The sequence below is a fragment of the Mercurialis annua genome, linkage group LG5 (assembly GCF_937616625.2).
Source record: "Mercurialis annua linkage group LG5, ddMerAnnu1.2, whole genome shotgun sequence".
In the NCBI taxonomy this organism is placed as follows: Eukaryota; Viridiplantae; Streptophyta; class Magnoliopsida; order Malpighiales; family Euphorbiaceae; genus Mercurialis; species Mercurialis annua.
The window spans coordinates 15,050,883-15,071,537 of NC_065574.1; the positions used below are offsets into that span (position 1 = coordinate 15,050,883).

The 20,655-nt window shown below is 33.4% G+C and overlaps 3 protein-coding genes and 1 non-coding gene across 6 annotated transcripts; 2 read left to right on the top strand and 2 right to left on the bottom strand.

The window, feature by feature from the left end:
- Window positions 1-1,050: 1,050 nt before the first annotated feature.
- Window positions 1,051-1,124, bottom strand: TRNAT-AGU (transfer RNA threonine (anticodon AGU)). Its single transcript has one exon. It is a non-coding gene; the product is annotated as a tRNA-Thr (tRNA).
- A 38-nt stretch (window positions 1,125-1,162) lies between these two features.
- LOC126683089 (uncharacterized) lies at window positions 1,163-4,168 on the top strand. 3 transcript variants are annotated; one of them, XR_007641600.1, is made up of 4 exons: window positions 1,163-1,981; window positions 3,137-3,231; window positions 3,327-3,462; window positions 3,746-4,168. XR_007641600.1 is itself a non-coding variant. In XM_050378918.1 (2 exons), the coding sequence occupies exon 1, from the start codon at window positions 1,178-1,180 to the stop codon at window positions 1,973-1,975; it is 798 nt and encodes a 265-aa protein (XP_050234875.1). In that variant the 5' UTR covers window positions 1,163-1,177; the 3' UTR covers window positions 1,976-1,981; window positions 3,746-4,168. The 3 variants fall into 3 exon arrangements, 1 of the variants encoding a protein (XP_050234875.1); XR_007641601.1 differs by lacking the exon at window positions 3,327-3,462; XM_050378918.1 differs by lacking the exons at window positions 3,137-3,231; window positions 3,327-3,462.
- A 2,619-nt stretch (window positions 4,169-6,787) lies between these two features.
- Window positions 6,788-13,500, top strand: LOC126682652 (protein PLASTID TRANSCRIPTIONALLY ACTIVE 14). Its single transcript, XM_050378392.2, has 13 exons — window positions 6,788-6,937; window positions 7,013-7,162; window positions 8,055-8,192; window positions 8,355-8,480; window positions 8,706-8,834; window positions 9,822-9,911; window positions 10,022-10,172; window positions 11,101-11,210; window positions 11,717-11,788; window positions 12,161-12,266; window positions 12,376-12,573; window positions 12,862-12,904; window positions 13,207-13,500. The coding sequence occupies exons 1-13, from the start codon at window positions 6,887-6,889 to the stop codon at window positions 13,283-13,285; spliced, it is 1,443 nt and encodes a 480-aa protein (XP_050234349.1). The 5' UTR covers window positions 6,788-6,886; the 3' UTR covers window positions 13,286-13,500.
- Window positions 13,501-15,636: 2,136 nt separating this feature from the next.
- Window positions 15,637-18,820, bottom strand: LOC126682867 (pentatricopeptide repeat-containing protein At3g57430, chloroplastic). Its single transcript, XM_050378632.2, has one exon. It carries the CDS (start codon window positions 18,636-18,638, stop codon window positions 16,053-16,055), a length of 2,586 nt encoding a protein of 861 aa, XP_050234589.1. The 5' UTR covers window positions 18,639-18,820; the 3' UTR covers window positions 15,637-16,052.
- Window positions 18,821-20,655: the final 1,835 nt, after the last annotated feature.

A 20,655-nucleotide genomic window follows, 5' to 3' on the forward strand; every position in this document is an offset into this window, starting at 1 on the left:
GTGTCATGTATTTAATGGATAGTTTATAATCCTACGTGGCGAATTAAGTTCACACAAGAATTTCTGTGAAGAATGGGGCAAGTCGTATGAATTCATCAACAGTATTGCTGAGGAATGTTGCGAGCTACTTTTGAGTTTTGACTATTGAAGGAAAACAAAAGCTCAAACATTAAGTTGCTGAAAGCATAATAGTTTTTTTATTATTTCCTTCTTCTTTTGTTATATGGAAAAATAAGTTGGACAATTTTAATTTCTTTATCATTACATTTGAATTATTTTTTTTTATATAATTTCAATTTATTTTATTTTTGTAGTTGAATTATTCTTTTTATAAATAAAGCTAAAATTGATCAGATAATAATATATTCAATATGGGTGTAACTAAGATAGCATTTTTTTTTTTGAGATTGTCATTCTCTTATAGAGGCATGTGTCCTGGTTCTTCATAATTATTAAATGTAAAAAAATATTAATTCGAATATTATGTCATTAGTATTTACTTTATCTACAAAAAAACCTGCTATTTGTGACAGAATTTTATGACGGGAAAAATCCGTCAGATGGGATATGACGACATTGTGACGGAATTTTAATTTTTTAATTATTATAATGAAATTGAATTTTTTTTATTGAAAGATATCGATTGGATTATAGATGTGACATCTATAAATGTCATTAGTTGTCATTTATCTTTGACTAGTAAAGAAGTAAAAATATTTTGATTGTAATACGATATTTATGTAATTTTACAGTATATAGTTAATAATAAATTTATTTTAAAATAGTGTAGTGGTTTTAGTGATTTTAAATCTTACTGATATATCGAACCATTAGAATCAGATCTTCAAATTGAACCATACTACAAAATAAAATTCTCAAATCGAACCGATACGATTATTGAAATTTCATTTTAAAAGTCAATCGAAAATCTATTATAAATTTCTGAATTTCCTAGAACCGCACATGAATCAAAAGAAGCTAGCTAGTAGTCGACAACAGCTTTCACTGAAGAATATGAATAAAAAGAGAAATAACAAAAAAGAAAAAGAATGCTCTCGTTGAGAGTCGAACTCAAGACCTCCCGCTTACTAAACGGGTGCTCTAACCAACTGAGCTACGAGAGCAGATGCGATGGTGATTACAAATTATTATACTTGAAGTATTCCACACATGGAAAATGCAAACTGTTCGACTCTGCTTCTTCTTGCTGATGGAATTGCTAACAAAATTGATGAAAATGAAGTCCCTCAAACATGCAAAACCCCTCCTTCAATTCCCATCTTTCATACAACAAAAATCCTACACTTCAATACCATTACTATGTCCAACTCAAGAACTACAAACCACCACCACCACCTTAAAACTAACAAACCAAGAACTCACCAAAATCAACCTCCTAATCCCACGCTTATGTCTCTCAGACAATCTAACAACAGCAACCCACTTAACAACCACTGCCCTTCTCACAAACCCACCACACAGCTCAATCTCTCTCTCAATTCTCGTCCACTCACTCACTTCCCAACCCGACATGACCCAACCCATGTCGCTCCTCACCACTCTCAGACACTCCCCACAAGCCCACAACCATCTCACACCCATCACAACCATGCTTGTGATGTCCTATGTTAGAAAGAAGAGGGTAAAAGAGGCGTTTAAAGTGTATCAATGGATGACTCGACCTGGGTCTCCTTGTAAAGTGGAAAAGATTGTTTTTTTGGGTTTGGTTGATGGGTTTTGTGAGTTGGGTTTGGTGGTGGATGGTTTGAGGGTTTTGAGGGATATGGTTGGTGTGGGGTTTGTTCCTGGAGATGGGTTGAGGAGAAGGGTTTTTAGGAAGATGTTGATGGAGGCTAGAGTGAAGGAGGGTTTGGAATTGGATAAAGCTTTGTGCTTTTGTGCTAATGGTGGGGTTGATGGGATTGTTAAAGTTAGAGATTTGTTGGATAATATCATTGGCAACTGGACAGAGTAGGAACAGGTAGACTCAGTTTAACTCACAATCTAGCAGAAGTTTATTTCATTTGAACTATAACTCATTGGTATTCTGTTCTTGAGTTTTAGTTTATCTGAAATCTGAAGTTTATTTACTTAGCTTAACTTATTTGAATTTTTGAATATTTGATTATCAGTACACTTTGTTAGGTAGATTTTTGGCCTTTGTCATGTTGGAGAGAAAGATTGTTTGTAAATGAATGATATTCAGTCTGCTACTGTACAACTTTTGAAAGAGCAATACTAAGAAGCTAGGTAGCTGACATTTTATTCAATCAACATGTCCCGCATCGGAAACATTTTAGACACTTGACAATTCGGATATGAAACTTCATTTTTTGCATAGGAAAACTTAAAATAACACCGTTTCGCCGTGTCCGTGTATGTGCTACCTAGCTGAGAAGTTTCTGGTTTGTTAAACTCAGTTACCTCTGTATTGTTTCTTATTGTTGGTGGTGTATAGTTTTCCTTATATTAAAATATTTTACAACATATTCTTCTATTTTTCTTTCTTCAGCTGTTTAAGTGTGAATTATGGTCCTGTTTATACTCAATCGAGCTCATGGATTGGAGTGCATTTGATGAAGTAGTTAAAACTGATGTCTAGTTTAGAAAGCATCATGTGATAAAGTAAAAAATCTCAAGCACAAAAGCTTAATCTGTCATCAGAATTTATTATGCAGTAAAATGCCTTCTCTTTTCTTATTCAAATGTTATCTTGATTTTTGTTTCTTCTTTGAAGCCTTTGTAGAATGTACGTTATTGTATTTAAATACATGTATCTGTTTAGTAATTTTCTGATCTATTTAGTTTTTTGGGAAATCAGCATGTACTTCATTCACGCTCCTTATGTTTAGGGCAGTTGTCTTTCTCTTGCCGCAATTGGTTTAGCATGCTATTTCCAACTCCAAGGCCTCTGGCTTTGATTTCATGCTTGGTGTTTTCCTCCTTATTGTAAATTGTATGTTCAAGTTCTGCATAAATTCTATCCTAGAATATTAAATTTAGGATTGTCATAGTTTCCTAATGACGTCGGAATTCGATTTACAGTTGTTTTGCATACTATAAATGCTATATATGTTTTCAGGTTTTTGTTTTCGACAGTTTATTATTGTTTTGTTTCTGTCTTTTGTTCCTCTAGAGTACAATGCGACTTCAAGAGAATCTATGTTCCTCCTTTCCTTTACGAGTTCTTCTATTTTAGCAGCTGTATCGTGCCATTCAAAGAATGTTTAGGTATTACTTCTCGCTTCCTTTGTGCAATTCTACATCAAATTTCTAATTTATAATATCTTGATTCCTAATTTTGTCTTCCTCATTGTAACGTGCAGGTTTTCACATTGTATTCATATATCAAAAGAGTAGCAAACCCATTCATCTGTATCTCTAACCTGTTGTTCTTAGTTATTGGACTTGAATGGCACTAATGATTGTTGACATATGTGTTGCACCAGAACTTATGGAGTGGTATGTTTTAGCATTTAGTTTCCGTTTTTCACTCTAAAACTTTATATTTGTAACTTAGTCTTTTAAGAATTGCCATTTGGCCATTTTATTGTTTCGTCTTGCAGCATTTATCCGGTTTGAGCGTTTCTCATTTCTGTGTAACATAGATTGACAGTGCCATTTTTCCATTCTCCTTTTTCATTCCTTAATTTTATAATTTTAGTTTTTTGGCAGTTGGGTTATGATTTGTGTTTGTATTTCCTCATTCCGTTCTCATTTTTTCATTCTGCTCGAATATGCACAGGAAGTATGCCAAAAATGTAGAGATAACTCTTTCCATAATCCGTTGGCGGGAATATATTGAAATTTGAAGCATACTTCAGCTGCCCAACAGTCCAACGGATGGGACCGTATGATTTTGCAGCTTCTTTTTGGCAGACATTTTTTCATGTACTATTATCAACCATGAATCTGGAAGGTAAACATATGGAAGAACATTTTCTGCGAAACAATTCCGGTCTGAGGTAAACCATTTTTGTCTTTGAACAAAATGGTTAATCCACATCTGTATTTTGGTTTAGCCACCAGGCTCTGCAGTTGCCTGGAGTAAGAGATGTTATTTATGCCTGCCAAGTTGAATTACTTCTTGTGATTATTGTTTGTAGCATTACCATTTATAATGACTTTGATGGGTTTAAATACATTATTGAGGTCGCTGATTTTTTAAGTTACTTTAAACCAAATTTTAGTTTTATTTCAAAAAAGTTATCAAACATTAATTTTTGTTGTTTTAAAAAGGTATTTGTGATCTAATTTTAATGATGTGCCTATTCAAATTAAAATATTTAGAGAATATCTTTGTAAGTTAATATTCATTTTAAAATAAAATATGTAATTTGGTAACGTTTGTCAATGTGATAGATATTCTTAAGTTTAATGGTCATAAGATAAAAAAAAACTTTAATAAAAGAAAAAATTAAGTTTGGTTATTTTAATGAAATAAATTAAAATTCAGTATTCTTTTTAAAATAATTTGAAAATTTGATTATGTAGAAAATATTTGACCCCACTTCAATGTCAATTCGTTTTCATATCCCCCCTCTTCCCCATCTTCCTTCTCTTGTAAACTAAGAAGCATGGAAACTTTGACAAAATTGTATGTACCGTTTCGAAAATGTTTCGGAAACCGGAAACTCTTTTAAATTCTCGAAAACTCATACATAAACGTTTCGGGTCGTTTTTGTAAATAGAAAAATTAAATAGTTGTAAAAAAGTTAAAAATTTCTCAACAAATAATTTCTTTAAATCAATTATCTACAATTTTTATTGTTTGTATTATCTACAATAAAAGTTATCTTCTTATTTTTGTTGGGTTTAATTATGTTTGATTTTTTTTTATTAATTGGCATAAATGTATAAATAAAATTTCATATATATATAACATTTTATAATTTTTAAGATTATAAATATATTTTTATTTTATTATTATTTATAAGTTTTCTCCACGTTTTGTGTCCTTCATTTTAAAAAAAATATTATTTCTTCGTGTCCGTTTTCCGTTTCTGTTTCCGTGCTCTCTAGCTTGTAGATCCTAACAACTCCAAGCACATCCAGCGCCGCATGGGATGATTTTGGGCATTTCATAGCCAAAATCACCCGCACCCCTTAAATTTTCTTCTCTTACCATAAATAAATGATTCTTATCATTTATTTTTAGTTTTAGTATTATTTTCTTTTCTTTTTTCAATTTTCTAACTTATATTGTTTTTCTCTTTTCCAAATTGAAGTTTCTACTAAATGATTCCATCCCAACAGTTGGATCAAAGAATTTGGAATATCTAGTGTTTTCTCTTTGGAAGATTAATAACAAGTTTGAAAATTATACAACCAGTTTATATCTCAAACCGTCGACGAATTGCCCCGAATCAGGAAAAAGTGGCGCCGCCACCACAAATATATGGTGTTGCTGCCACTTTTTCTGGCGCCGACTTTCTTCATCTTAGACCTTCTCTATATCTTTCAGTTTGTAGACGTAGTCTTCTTTTTTTAGTTTATAGGCTCGCTTGTACTCGGAGTTGGGCTCCGTTTGAGACCATGAACTTGTAATAGTTATAGAGTTTTATTTCTGTAATTTTTCGGATCCATCCAAGTAATCATCATCCTGCCATGTCAGATCTAGTAGATTGCCACATCATCATAGGCTTCGAAGCTCAATCCCATCAGGCCGGAAACTTCCAGATCAAATTCTCGGTTCGTTTGAACTCGGAATTGATCTCGGTTTGAACAAAAGACTTGTATCGACAAGACAAAAAACTTTTGTTATCTGCTCGGATCTAAAATCTGATCGCATAGATAGATAGATGACAGACAATTGCCAGACACTCTAGATCTTCAAGAATTAGAACTATTTCTAACCTTATATATATGTCAACTGTATATGAGCATGTTTACATTGTTTATTGTTTTCCAAGCATGTCCAGATCCACCAGTTAACAGACTAAATAAAATAATCGCGTTTATTAGCTCTAAATCCAGTAAATCACCTGAAAATCTTAGGACTATCATGAAAATATAATTAGATGTTGTATAGACTAAAATCAGTCTTGCGTATACATCCAGTTTAGGTTTTGTGCATGTAAATGAAATAAAATCCACCTTTGTCTGTTACATGGTATAAACCCCCGGAATTAGATGCTTGTTTAGGAGTGATTCCTACATGCTCACATGCCAGTTCAGGCCGAGTTATATGCGCGTTATGCATGTTTTTCAGCTTTCCCATTTCCAGTTTTCCAGATTTGTTTATTTTCCAGCACTTTATCATATGAACTGCTTTGTATGTTGAAATGAGATATTTCAGATATGTTTTTTAAATTAATGTGATTAATAAGTCAAGTATAGGAGTTTTGATAGTGTACACGAATTTGGTTTTTGATCCGATGCACGATGATCTCACCCATAAGCGTGTGAGATTGTCTATTTGGTATAAGAGCCATTTTCTTGCTGAGTTGGGTGGCAACACTATTATTTTTCAAAACCCACCAGATCCGAAGTCAGCCATAAGACTGGACTAGCGCCCCTGAAACCCGCTCCGCTCATATATACTATTACACCCATCTGTTAATTTTTCCGCTAGTTAATTCGATTAAAAAGTTAAAATTTGACCCTCAACTTATTTTGTGTTCTATTTTATCTGTAAATTGTCAAAAACGTTTTTTGAAAAATTAAATTAATTATTTATATTTCCAAAATAACTATAAATTTAATAAAAAAAATTAAAATATTATAAAATGTTTCAAAAAATATAAAACTGTAAAACAAGTCTAAAACACAAGGGGGTTCTTGATAATTTACCATATTCCCATGTCGAACAGAGTTTTATATATTGAGTTCAAAGAAAGAAGTGAGCATGAGGATAAGGCAGTGAGCTGCTATTTTATAAAAGTTAATGGCGTCTTCCCCTTCCTATCATCTCACCCACTGTTTCTTCATCTCTCAGGTCAGTTCCAGCTTCTGTATGCCACTCTTTTCTGCAAACCACAATTTCTGATCAGTTTTTGATGTGATGAAACAGTTGAAAATTGGATTATCAGGAAGACCCGGATGTGTTTTGAGCAGTAAGAGTAGAAATAATGGAGTTAGAGGCATTAAAGCTTCTTCAGTTGCAACCCCTCCATTTCCTCTCCTTCAACCTCCCCAACTTGAGGAATCTTCTATCTCTCAGGTATAATTCTTTCTAACCCGCCTTCTTTATTATGAGCTGTTATTCAATTGGAGAGAATTCAATAAAGTTCAAGACTTTGTATCTAGGTAGCCCGAATACTTCATTCAATTAAGGTGTCCCGTTTCGGAAATGTTGGAACAATTGCTGTTGAAACTTAGAATTCTGAAAAGGCTGAGTCGCGGACTAGGTCACTTTCTTTTAGACGTTTCGCGGCTCAGCTCGAAGGTGCAAAGCTGACGATCAACCGCGTCGTCCCTAGGATACCGAACAATACTGCCACCACTGCACTGTGATGATAGCTCAATAACACTTATTCTGATTGCAATGTGGGAATTTAATGCACTTTCCTTATTTTGAATTTTTCACACTAAAGTGAGTTCACACACACTTATTTCAACAGGAAACATATCGGGCACTTGAAGTTTCGGACACAGAACTTCACTTTTTATGTAGGAAACCTTAAAATAAACCGTTCCTCCGTGTCTTTGTCCAAGTGTCCTGTTTCCCCTTGTCCATGCTACGTAGCTTTGCTTTAAGAAAACTGCTTTATAACTCAGCAACTCAGTGGTTTCCAAAATGTTCAAATTCCCAATTACATTTAATGCTTTTGAGCTAGGTAGCATGGACACGGGAAAACGGGACACTCGGAAACGGTCACGGCGAAACAGTGTTATTTTAAGGTTTCCTACGTAAAAATGAAGTTTCATGTCCGAAACGTTTTCGAAACGGGACACTTTGATTCAGTGAAGTGTCCGTGCTACCTAGCTTTTGAGAATTGTGTTTTGTTAGATTCTATGTGGTTTTTGCATTTCTTAGAGCCATATTGTAGGAATTCGCACTCATGCACATGGAGACTATTAAGAATCATTGCTGTTAATTTTTATTTTGACAGTTGGAGCCAGCAGATCCTGATTTCTACAAGATAGGATATGTTCGAAGTATGCGTGCTTATGGAGTCGAATTTAAAGAAGGACCAGATGGATTTGGGGTCTATGCTTCTAAGGATGTTGAACCACTTCGCCGTGCTAGAGTGAGTTGCTTCATTTTTGTACTCTACTTTGTGTAATTGGCAGCGTATTGTCTTTATTTCTTTAGTTAATCTTATGTTTTTTATTACTCCAGTTAATTGTTAAATGAATTCTCAAGTTGGTCCTCCTTAATTATTTGTCTTATTATGAACTTGATTGAACAGTTGATCATGGAAATCCCTCTAGAGTTAATGTTAACTATTAGCAAGAAAACCCCTTGGATGTTTTTTCCGGATATAATACCAGTGGGTCATCCGATATTTGATATAATCAACTCAACTGATCCAGAGGTACTTCTAAATCTCTTAGCATCAAGAATTTAAAGTTGTATTCTTACTCCACTGCTCTTCATCTTCATTTCTTCTTTATATGCTTTTCCTATTCCGTCATTACTTCAACAATTTATCTACTCTTTTGTCGTTTCAATCTGGTTGATGAACAGATAGCTAGTTATGTCAATATCAATTAGTTCTTCCCATAGTCTTTTTCTTACACTGGTAATCCATATATGCCAGACAGATTGGGACCTGAGGTTGGCATGCCTTCTTTTATTTGCATTTGATTGCAAGGAAAACTTTTGGCAGCTATATGGTGACTTCTTACCCAGTGAGGATGAGTGCACTAGCTTGCTTCTGGCTACAGAGGTGCGTACAAAATGCCAGTACTGATGTTCACTTTTCTTTTTCTTATAAGCATTTGAAACATTGATTACAATTCTTTTCATATGTAAGCTTTTACTTTCACTGAATGACATCAGGTTTACACCATCACCCAGCGATTATCTTCATGCTAGATTCTATTATATTATGTTACCCTTATGCCTTAAAATCTGAGGTTCTGATATTTGGAAGGAGTAAGAAACACTATGGAATCCATTTTAATCTTTGAAGCCGAGGCTCGTGCTTCATATTTGCAATGGACTTAATCTTTGAAGCCTACTTATTCATTTACTTACCAATGCAATAGAATTCTCTTATTGAGTATTTTATTTTGGAATTTTATTTTTCTTGTTTGATTTTATTATCTAATTAATGTTGTTACTTTTTTCAATCATATTTAGAAGCTTTTAAGATCTGTCGTTGCCTATTCTGAACCTTTAGAGACACTAAACAACACTATTCCAATTTAAGTAATTGTGGTTACATATCGTATTCAGTCCTCAATATTGTATCTTCTTTGAAGATCACAATGTTAGACTTTCTGTTTTCACTTCTGTCTTAAATTATTAGAATTGGAGCATAATGGACACAGAGACTCATGATTTGCAAACAAACACTCGGTTTAACTCTTATTACCCCATCATCTTGAGGCGCCAATTTCACACCTTTATAAAAGTTAAGATTTGGCGGTTGGAGAATCCAAATGTATGTGTGGATTCAGAGCAGTCCTTAAAGCTAACTACTGGTGCAGGCTTGTCTGATAGCAATGTCTTCCTTTATTTAATTGCAAACATTACATTTTAGTAAATTGAAATAACATATGCCTATAAGCTCAACTTCCAGAAATGTTTTACAAGTTTTCAACCTTTTATTTCCTGCTACTTTCTAGTTAAGAGGATTTGTTTCTGGTCAAGTAGTTTATCAATCATTACCAACAGGTTTCTCTTTCATGTGCCTTGATTTATGTTATAGGAAGACCTTATGGAGTTGCAGGATCAGAATCTTGCTTCAATTATGAGAAAACAGCAACGCCGAGCCTTGGAATTTTGGGAAAAGAATTGGGTATGGAAAGTCTGCTTCTTTTATGAATTGAACCATTCTAATTATCATGTATCTACTGATGTTTCCCTTCTAACATATTTTTCATACATTTACTGTATTAAATCACACAGCACTCAGGCGCTCCCCTCAAAATAAAGCGACTAGCTCGTGACCCTGAAAGATTTATTTGGGCTGTTAGTATAGCGCAGTCACGTTGCATTAACATGCAAATGAGAGTCGGTGCTCTAGTTCAAGATGCAAACATGTTAGTTCCTTATGCTGGTAAGCTTGTATTTCTAACATTCCTTAGACAGTTTCCTAAATAGAATGGTCTAGTGCAAAACCCTAACTAAAATGTCTTCTGGCAATCAATTTTATCTAAATTTTTTTTCTATGGCTACATCATTGTTTGTACTCAATGTCATTTTCTAAGTACATTATACTCAGCTACCTTTTCCCACGGCCTATTTAAATTTCAGTGATATTTGTGTATTTTATTGGTTATGTATTGTGCATTTTAACTTGATGAAAGCTCGTATACTAGAGATGTGCTCATGCACTGGAGTTAGATGTATCTGTTCTTTGGTAAAAGAACTAAAGTCTCAAAATTTTAACTGATCCAAAAGCATGCTTGGTATATCTATAACTCCCTTTTGTACTAGAAATTGACATAGGATGGTGATGCTAGTAGGATAGATAAATTCTGACATATTGAGCCTATGTGATACTATTTATGATGCATTTGTTCTTTATATCACTTGCTTGTTGACTTTATATGGTAAGCTAAAATTTACTGAATATTTCTCTTGCTTTTTACTGGCTTACACTTCAAATTAACGCCCTTGAAATGATTATTCATTAACATAGAATTCATGAGGAAGTAACAAAGTTTAGGATGAACTGCGAGGCAAGTTGTATAAAGTAAATGAATCATGTATCAAGATTTCTCTAATACTTATTTTGATAAGAAGCAAAACGTGATATTATTACAGATAGACATGATAATCAACAGATACATGCTGAGCGTACCTGATTGATTAGCTCATCGTTACCCTTTTCTTGGATTTTGACTGAATAAGTGATATACCGGCAACAAGTTTGCTTCTCTTTGGAATACTGGTTTCTGGAGTCTATATTTCCCTTTTAGATGTTATTTGTATTTTTAGTTTTCTTTGATACATGAACAGGTAATATAGGGAATATCTTGCAGATATGCTAAACCATTCCTTCGAACCAAACTGTTTTTTCCATTGGCGATTTAAGGATCGAATGGTTGAAGTGATGATAAATGCTGGTCAACAAATTAAGAAAGGAGAGGAGGTACAGTTTAACTTTTACGTCCCAAAATCTTGATTTTGAACCAGTTGATATATTGGTAAAGTATCTGTAGCATAAAAATATAATATAACACATTTCTTACAGAAAATTTAAAAACAAAGAAGAATACTTTGTTTGGCGTATATACTGATTAATAAGCATCTACTGAGATTCTGCTGCCTTTGTAGGTTTTATACTTACCCTTTCTGCTAGTTTCACTTCTTTTTCACCGAATGTTGGTATGAACTAAAATGACTAAACAAAGTACTTTGCTTGCTTGTCAAACTGCAAAAAGCTTATTGCTGCCTTCAAACGTAAAGGTTTAGACTGATTTTGATCAATTATTCTTTAATCATCTGATTCAAATGATTTAATCTCAGTTACAACGTAAAAAACCTTTCTATAGACATCTTTCTTTGATGTATTAGTTAGTTCTTTAATAGCAATGTATAGTCTTGTAAACTTGCTCTACAATAAATTGAGGTCAAGTGCTTTTTTTTTTCCGGCAGATGACTGTGAATTACATGAATGGACAGAAGAATGACCTGTTGATGCAAAGATATGGCTTTTCGTCGTCAGTGGTAATTTGCTTCTAGCTTTACTCCATGCCAAAAGCAAAAATTACTGTATTGTTTTTTCTTTTTGCTTTTCCCAAAAATGTGCTTGGCCTTGGTTCAGATAAGATCATTGTAGATGTATTCCAAGACATCCAAGAAAACTTATTGATTTAAACAATTTAATTGTAGAATGGAATTGGTCCTACATAACATGCATCAGACGTTTTTATCCTTTTATTATGAATGAAACTCTTCGCAGTTATTGAGCCAATGGCTTATCTGACATGATTTAGAGTTTTGTTACTGTTTTTAAAGATTTGTGTTTATAAATTAAGATCTCGCATTGACTAGCTTTAGCCTCAAAAACTAATAATACATATCCACTAAAAATTGCAGAATCCTTGGGATGTTATTCAGTTCTCGGGCAATGCACGCATTCATTTGGATTCTTTCTTGTCAGTCTTCAATATAACTGGCCTTCCCGAAGAATATTACTATAACGGTAGGCTCTATATCCTTAATCTTTAAGTTCTTCATGCTTGTTCTGCATAAAGCTATATTGACGGCCAAGAGATGAACTTTGGTTTATGCAACAAAACAATTACTTACAGATGAGCTAACAAGCAAGCCGGATAGTTTTGTTGATGGAGCAGTTATAGCAGCAGCAAGAACACTGCCCACTTGGTCAGACAGAGACATGCCTCCTCTTCCGAGCATAGAAAGAAAAGCCGTGAAAGAATTGCAAGAAGAATGCCAACAGATACTTGCAGGATTTCCCATGACTTCTGAGGAAGATCAACAACTACTAGGTAAACTGCCTTTGCATATTTCCCTCTTCTAGGCTAGTTATTCGATATCGATAGTATTCTGATTTTCTGAAAGACGTTCTGTATCTGAATTCACATTTGGTAATCTAGTACTTGGCCTCATCCAGCCATCAACTTTCACTGATTACATGACATCATTGGTTCCCGTGTCATTTCACGTGTTGAAAAAGTTACTAACAGATTGCAGCACTATTTGTTGCTATAATAACGAAAAAATGCTTTTTCTTTGATGAATTTGACATTTTCTAACCATTGTTTTACCGCAAACAGATACTATGCCAGAAGCAAGGAGGCCACTGGAAGCTGCAATCAAGTATGTAGTCCATGCATTTTACTCTTAACAAATTTGCATTTGAAAGCTAAGAAGCACGGAAACGCACAGCAGCCCACGATTCACCATTTCCAGTTTGTTTCAGAAATGGAAATGCAGGGCCTGCGACACGAAACAAGTAGGACGCGCTTCTGCAATTCAAAACAAATTGCCGTTTTGCGTCCTTTGTTAACGGGAAATCACGTTTTCTGTTGTGTGTTTCGTGTCATTTAGGTTTCTGAGCTCCTTAGTTCGAAACCGCTCATGAGTAATTTGAAGTGATCTAACAATGTGAATGTACACAGGTATAGATTGCACAGGAAAAAGTTAGTTGAGAAGGTTATGCAAGCATTGGATATATATCAAGAGCGATTACTGTTCTAAAAACATGGAGTCCTTGGCTAAACAATTTTGTTACAGCGGCTCTTGTTCATGCTTTTAGGTGTTGTAGAATGTAGTATGTAGGGAATTTGAATAATTTGTACCCCTTCAGCTAGCCTTAGCTTATATTGTCACATTCTCATTTTCATGGATATGTGTTAATGTGTAATTCAGTGGTATGAATATTATTTTTAAATCTGATAGAATTCATGGTCGAATATTTTTGTTAATTGACATGATATTTTGAAGAATATTGTTGATGGTAATTTAAAAGATTAATTATGAATTTTCAATGTTGACAATTTAAACTATGAAAAATCACATTATTCTCTTTGCAATTTGAAAAATCTAACAAAATTTCAATCAAAAAATGCCAATGTGGCTGTTGGAATACTCATTATTCCAGCGTCTACATCACCAATTTTTTTACGGAGTATTACTTCTGGTTTAAAATTGTAAAATTTCAAAAGTTGGTACCCAACATTGCAAAAACTAAAAGTTTATGCTAAATTTGTAAAAGATACTAAAATTTGTGATTTTAAGACAATTAAGTCTTTTTTTGGGAAAATTACACATATAATTCCATCATTTTGAGGTTATAACGAATCGAACCCTTTTGAATTTTTTGTAACAAAATAAACCCAACCAAATAAGGTCATGAAAGTTATATTTATTCCCCAAAGTTATTATAAAATGTCAAATTGATCAAATTGAATTATTTAAACAATTTTACTCCATTATTTTAATAAAATTAAAAAACCAAATTTTTATATTATAAAATAGAAAAGATAGTTTAAAGAAATAAAAAATATTAGTATTTGTTAATAACTAACCGTAAAAAAAAGAAAGTTACTCTTTTTAGATTCTATTTTTATTCTTTTTCATAATAAAATATTATATATAAAAAAACATATTTAAATATGTATAATTATTATACTTGTTATTTTAAAAATTATTTTTTTTAATTTGAATCAGATGAAATTGTTTTTTAATTGATTTATTTCAAAAATAATTACCATTATATGACCCAAACTGATATGCAGTTTTAAACAAATACAAATATACTGATAATTTTAATTTATTTAAGTAAAATTAAATAAATTTATTTTATACTCCCTCCGTTCCAAAACAATAGTCCACTTTCCTTATTTTTTTTGTCCCAAAATAATAGTCCATTTTTCTTGTAAATCATAATTTAGAGTGTTTATTTTTCGTATTGTCCTTATTTAAAGTGTATCATTTATTGCTATTAGCCTATAGTTATAACATTTAATAAGGGTATGATATGAAAAATAAAAATAACTTTATGAAAAGTTAGAGTATTAATTGTATTTCTTAAATTGTGTGAAAAGAGGAAAGTGGACTATTGTTTTGGGACGGAGAGAGTATTATCTTAATTGACTTTATTTATTTAAATAGTAACTTTGTACATGTTAGTTACTTTTACTTTTATTTCTATGCATTTTATAATAATTAATGAGGGTATATAAAATATTTAATTATCAAAGTAATAATTTAATGTCAATGGTTTGAGACAATTTTTTTAAAATAGCACATATAAATTTAGGACGGAGGAATTATATATTGAAAAAAATGAAAATTTTAAAATTAAGTATATACTCTTTATTAATAATTAACTTAAATTTTATTTATTTTATTAGTTGACTTTATTATTAATTATAAAGTTGTTTTAATTTTCTTTATTAAGTAACAAGTATAATAATTTAAATAATTTTATACTTAATTTTTTTTATTTTAGTAAATATATTAAATAATACTAAATAACATTTTTTTTCCTTTATTAAAATATCTTTTTTTTATGTTTGAGAGTGTGAAATTAGTTTTTTTTTTTTAATTATTAAAACCATGTATGTTAAAATAAGAGCAAATTACTTTGAATCCTCCCACATATATCATAATTCACAGTTTGATGCCCCTTATTTGAAAATCATATTTAGTGTTCTGTCACTTTAAATATGTAAACAATTAGGGACTTTCGTTAATTTCTTTTATGTTTTTGTTGTTAAATACGAAGGAAAAGACAAAAATACCCTTTATACCCTACGACGTCGTTCTACAAAACAAACAAATAATCCAACCTCCGGCGAACGGAGGTTGCCTGAGACGTGAGACGAGTCCGGACGAAGGGTTCGTCTCAGATGCCTCTGGTTGTAATCGGGGATGGTGTAACGAGGTTAATTACTGCAATAGTTGATTAATTGGGAAAGGGGTGAATTAACCGAAATTCAAGAGGCAAATATAACCTTACTTCTTTTTGATTATTATGAATTGAGAAATGTATTTTGCAAATCTCATTATAAAATATGTTTGTACACATAAAACCGAGTCAGAAGTGAAATAAAATTTGCCTTTGGTCATTACTTATATGAGTAACATTACAGCTTTTCCACTGTACAAATTCTATTCATATATTATATCCAAAAAAGAAAAGAATTCTATTCATATGGAAATGCATCAAATTCTATGCACAGAGCAGATACTAATTACCACTGCTTGACGACCTGTTCAGTGCTTGAAGGTCAAGAAAGTTTGTGACATGATGATAGGCGAGCGGGGACAGAAACCGCGGTGAACAACAGCCTATCATTGCCGAAGCTGAAGACAGGGATCCCTAGCGAAATTTTGTGATGGGTAAGTTGAGTCTCCGACATAGTTTAATTGGTAGAGTCATTGCATATGATTGGAGTGTACCGGGTTCGATTTCCTTTCCGTTGTAAAAAACAAATGCGAAATGGATATCTGATTATGATCACCAATAATCCCCACAAGAACAGGTTCCGTTCCTGAAGTGATGAAACCTCCTCACATCTCTTAGGATGATTTCCCTATCCGTAAGCTTTGAAATAAACTTTGTCGCAGTGTGGCAGTCATTACAAACTCGAAGGTTCTTCGTAACTCGAATGGTAGTTCCAGGAGTAGTATTCAAGATACCAAACGCTATTGCCAATTTCTCACTGTGTCCACAAAGTAAAGTTTCCTTCTCCTTCTCATCAAGATTGTGTAGTACACATGAAGTATCAGGTACATATCCCTGCCTTTTCATTTTTTCCGATAGTTTCTCGAGAAAATCATGGATTTTCTCACTTTGCGGATGTACTAAATCCCCAGCTAAGAACTTGTGTATCTCATCACTATGTTCAATCCAACTACACCCAGGTTCTTTCTTTACTCCCAATTCTTTCATCTTCCTTCTAATATCCACTGCCTTGTCCCATAGTCCAGCAGATGAATATATATTAGACAGTAGAACATAATGGCTAGCCACATTCGGTTGTATCTGTAAAAGATTTTGAGCAGTAATTTCCCCTATTTTTACATTTTTGTGGTTACGGCAAGCTCCTAGCAAACTACTCCATGCTCCTACCTTGTCAAAACCAGAAGGCATAGTATTGATGAAGTCATATGCTTCCTCGACTCGACCTGCTCTACCTAGTAAGTCCACCACACAAGCATAGTGATCTGGACCAGGTTCAATCCCATGCTCATCTTTCATTTTATGAAACAAGCGTAGGCCCTCATCAACCATCCCTGAGTGACTACAAGCAGCTAAGATCGCTACGAAGGTAACTTGAGTAGGCTTTACTTCGCTGCCTTTTTCTCCCTCTGCTACCATGTCGTTGAATAGCTCTAAGGCCTTCTCTCCATTTCCGTGCATACCATAAGCCATGATAATGACATTCCAAGTGATCACATTTCTAATAGGCATTTGATCAAATACTCTCCTTGATAAGTTTAAGTGGCCGCATTTTGCATACATGTCAACTAATGCACTTCCTACCGTGACTTCTGAAGCTAACAAATTTCTAATGGCGTAAGCATGGATTTCTTTCCCCTTTGCCAATGCTGCTAAAGAAGCACAACCCGGGAGGACAGTCATGAGGGTTATTGAATTGGGTTTAAAAGTGCAACCTCTGTCTGCAACTTGCATCTCATGTAGCTTCAAAAGTGCATCATTGTAGCATCCGGAAATAACATAACCGGTGATCATTGTATTCCAAGAGACTGTATCTTTACGCTCCATGCTACTAAATATGGTATTTGAAATTTCCATCTTCCCCATCCTGGAGTACAAATCTATAAGTGCATTTTGCACGTATGTATCTGTTACCAAGCCCCTCTTTATCATATAACCGTGAATGCTTTCTTTACCAGAAAATGCTTCATAACGTGCGCAAGCAGGCACAATACTTGCCATTGTGATTGTGTTGGGAAATACTCCAGAAACAGCTTCCATTTCAAAGAAAAGCATCAATGCCTCTTCATCATATTCATTTTGTGCATACCCAGCAATCATAGCATTCCAAAGCCCAGTTTTCCTCTTCGAGATACCATCAAAAACCCGACGACCAATTTCAACCCGTCTACAATTACTATACATGTCAACTAAAGCACTACCCACAAAAGAATTCTCAGTCAAATCACCACTTTTCAAGGCATAAGCATGAATTTCTTTCCCAGTCCCTAACTTCTCCAAGTGAGAGCAAGCAGGAAGCACACTCGCAAGCGTGACTCCATCGGGATTAATCCCTTCAACAATCATACGCCTTAAGTACGTTAACGCGTCCATAAAACATTCATTTTGAGAAAACGAACTTATGATGGTATTCCAAGAAACCAAATTACGATCTTCAAACAACTTAAATACATATTTTGCATCACCTAGCCTACCTAAGTTAGCATACATAGACATCAAAGAATTGTACGTAAACGTACTCCGATGACTCTTCCTAAAACTATATGCATGAACTTCTTTCCCAAGCCGCAACCCGTCACGCTTGCTCAAATTCGAGCAAGCGAGTATTATACTCACCAAAGTAAACGAAGTCGGCTCCCAATCCTCATCCAACATGAATTTAAACGCCTCAAGCGCAAGCTCCCACTCTTGAAAACAACAAAACGCAGAAATTAACGAATTCCAAGAAACCAAGTCTCTGTCAGGAATTCTATCGAACACCTTAAGTACATCACTTAACTCTCCACACTTACCATAAAAATTAATAACGGAATTAGCTATGGCGACAGAAGATGAATTATACCCATATTTGACAACATGGGCATGCACCTGTTTGCCTAAATTTAAGTCGTGAAGGGCGGTGACAGCCTTAAAAACCACCGGGAATACGAAATTGTCAGGTGAAACATCTGAAGTAAGCATATCAATGTACGTGGAAATGGCTTCATGGAATGAATTGGAACGGGTTTTTAAGCGAAGGGACTCGACCCATAATGCTTGGGAGCGTGAATGGGAGATGTGCAGGGTTTTATGTGTGAGGTGTTGGGTAGAAGATGATGGGGGTAAAGGGAGGGAGATAGGGTGGAGAGTGTAGGTGGACATTTGGTAGTTAATTCAGTTGGTGGTAGTTAATTCAGTTGGTGGTCTTAAACTGTGAGAAATGTTGGCAACTGGACAGAACTTATTTGAATTCTATTTACAGCTTTGCTGAACATATCTGAGTTTCTAAATGTTTTGGCTTTTGTAAGAGAAAAGAGTGTGAGTTTATGGTTTCCAGTAAGAGAAAGATGGTGGATGATGTTTGTGGTTGTTACTCAGCAAGTTAAATTTAGGCAAAAGGTATAAAAAAACCCTCCAGGTTTCACTAAAAGGACAATCAAACTCTTTTTCTTTTTTGGGCATAATAAAACCCTTTTAGTTCCATTTTCAAACAAAAATGCCCTTCCGTCCATTTTTCTAACTAACAGACGTTTATCTGCTGACGTGGCAATAGAAAAAAGGTTCAAACACACTCTTAATGTTTAAAATACTTATCAATTTCATATTTATAAATTTTTTATATCATTTTATCTTCAACAAAGATTCAAACACACCCTTAATGTTTAAAATACTTACCAATTTCATATTTATAATTTTTCTTGTATTATTTCACCCTTTTTGTCCTAATTAACTTTAATTAATTTTTTTTATTAAGAATCAATTAAAAATTGAACCACCGTAACCCGACACTCCCGGAACAAACGACAATGGGCACACCAGATTAATATTTTTCAAATTAAAAACCGATTAAATCAATCAAAACTAACTAAACACTTCAAAACGCAATTAAAAAAATAAAAATTTAATTAAACATATCAAAACACCAAACTAATTTTTTTAAAAACCTCGTCCGGAGGCGAAATATCCGGTCGCGTCGGCCGGAGATTTCGCCTCCGTCGGTCTGTTCATGAAGAACATACCTTCGCTGACCATCGGAGGTCTGTTCTTCATGAACAAGCCACCGGAAAAGAAATCTCCGGTCGGCGAGCGGAGATTTCTTTTCCGGCTGAGATTTTTAGAAAAGTTTTTTAAAAAAATCGATTGAAGTTTAATTGTGTTTAATTATGTTTCGATGAGAATCGGTGAAGTCGTTTTAAAAAAAACGGAAAAAGTTAATTCAGTTCTTTGTTTCGAAAGGATCGGGTGACGTGGTTCAATTAGATTTAATTGTATTTAAAAAAAATTAATTGATTTAATTATGTTTTAATAAAAAAAATGATTAGAAAGAAGAGGGTGTAATAATATAAAAAAAAGTAAAAATATGAAATTGGTAAGTATTTTAAACATTAAGGGTGTGTTTGAATTTTTGTCGAGGATAAAATGATATAAAAAATTATAAATATGAAATTGATAAGTATTTTAAACATTAGGGGTGTGTTTGAACTTTTTTCCTATCGCCATGTCAACAGCTAAAAGTCAGTTAGTCAGAAAAATCTACGGAAGGGCTTTTTTGTTCGAAAATAGAACTTAAAGGGTTTTATTGTGCCCAAAAAAGTAAAAAGGGCCTGATTGTCCTTTTGATGAAACCTAAAAGGTTTTTTGTACCTTTTGCCTTAAATCTATATCAACAATAAGTAGGATGTCTAAAACCCTCTCGACATCGAGAAATTTTTAATTACGTGTCATAATAGATGACGTACTGGACTGAGTCTATCTAAAAAAAAATTAATGTTAAGAGGGTTTTTGAATTAATTGTTGTTTTTGATTTTTTTTATTTAATTCCTAAATTTGTGCATTTTTATTTATTTTACTTTTCATTTTCTTGTTTAACCTGTTAAATGTATGAGTTTTTAATTTTTGCGTATTTAATTTTTTTTAAAAGTGAGCGACAATCGATCCTAACGTGGTAAAATATGCGGACACAGTTGGATTTAAACATGTATTATGAGTTAATGTGTTATTTAACTTCTAAATTTTTATACTTCCATTCATTTAATCTGTCGACTACTGTTTACACTGGTACAAAATATTGGCTTAATATATAGTTTGACTTTTGAGTTTGTAGCATTTTATCCATCTAACCTTTAAATTTATAACGTCTCACCTATCAAACTTCTGAATTTGTTAAATAATCTAATTT

Excerpts from the sequence above, each read along its gene's own strand:
- LOC126683089 (XM_050378918.1), top strand. The coding sequence starts at position 1,178 with ATGCAAACTGTTCGACTCTGCTTCTTCTTGCTGATGGAATTGCTAACA.
- LOC126682652 (XM_050378392.2), top strand. The coding sequence starts at position 6,887 with ATGGCGTCTTCCCCTTCCTATCATCTCACCCACTGTTTCTTCATCTCT. Across the intron at positions 10,173-11,100 it reads CATGTTAGTTCCTTATGCTG|ATATGCTAAACCATTCCTTC; the intron begins GTAAGCTTGTAT and ends AATATCTTGCAG. Across the intron at positions 11,211-11,716 it reads AAATTAAGAAAGGAGAGGAG|ATGACTGTGAATTACATGAA; the intron begins GTACAGTTTAAC and ends TTTTTCCGGCAG.
- LOC126682867 (XM_050378632.2), bottom strand. The coding sequence starts at position 18,638 with ATGTCCACCTACACTCTCCACCCTATCTCCCTCCCTTTACCCCCATCA.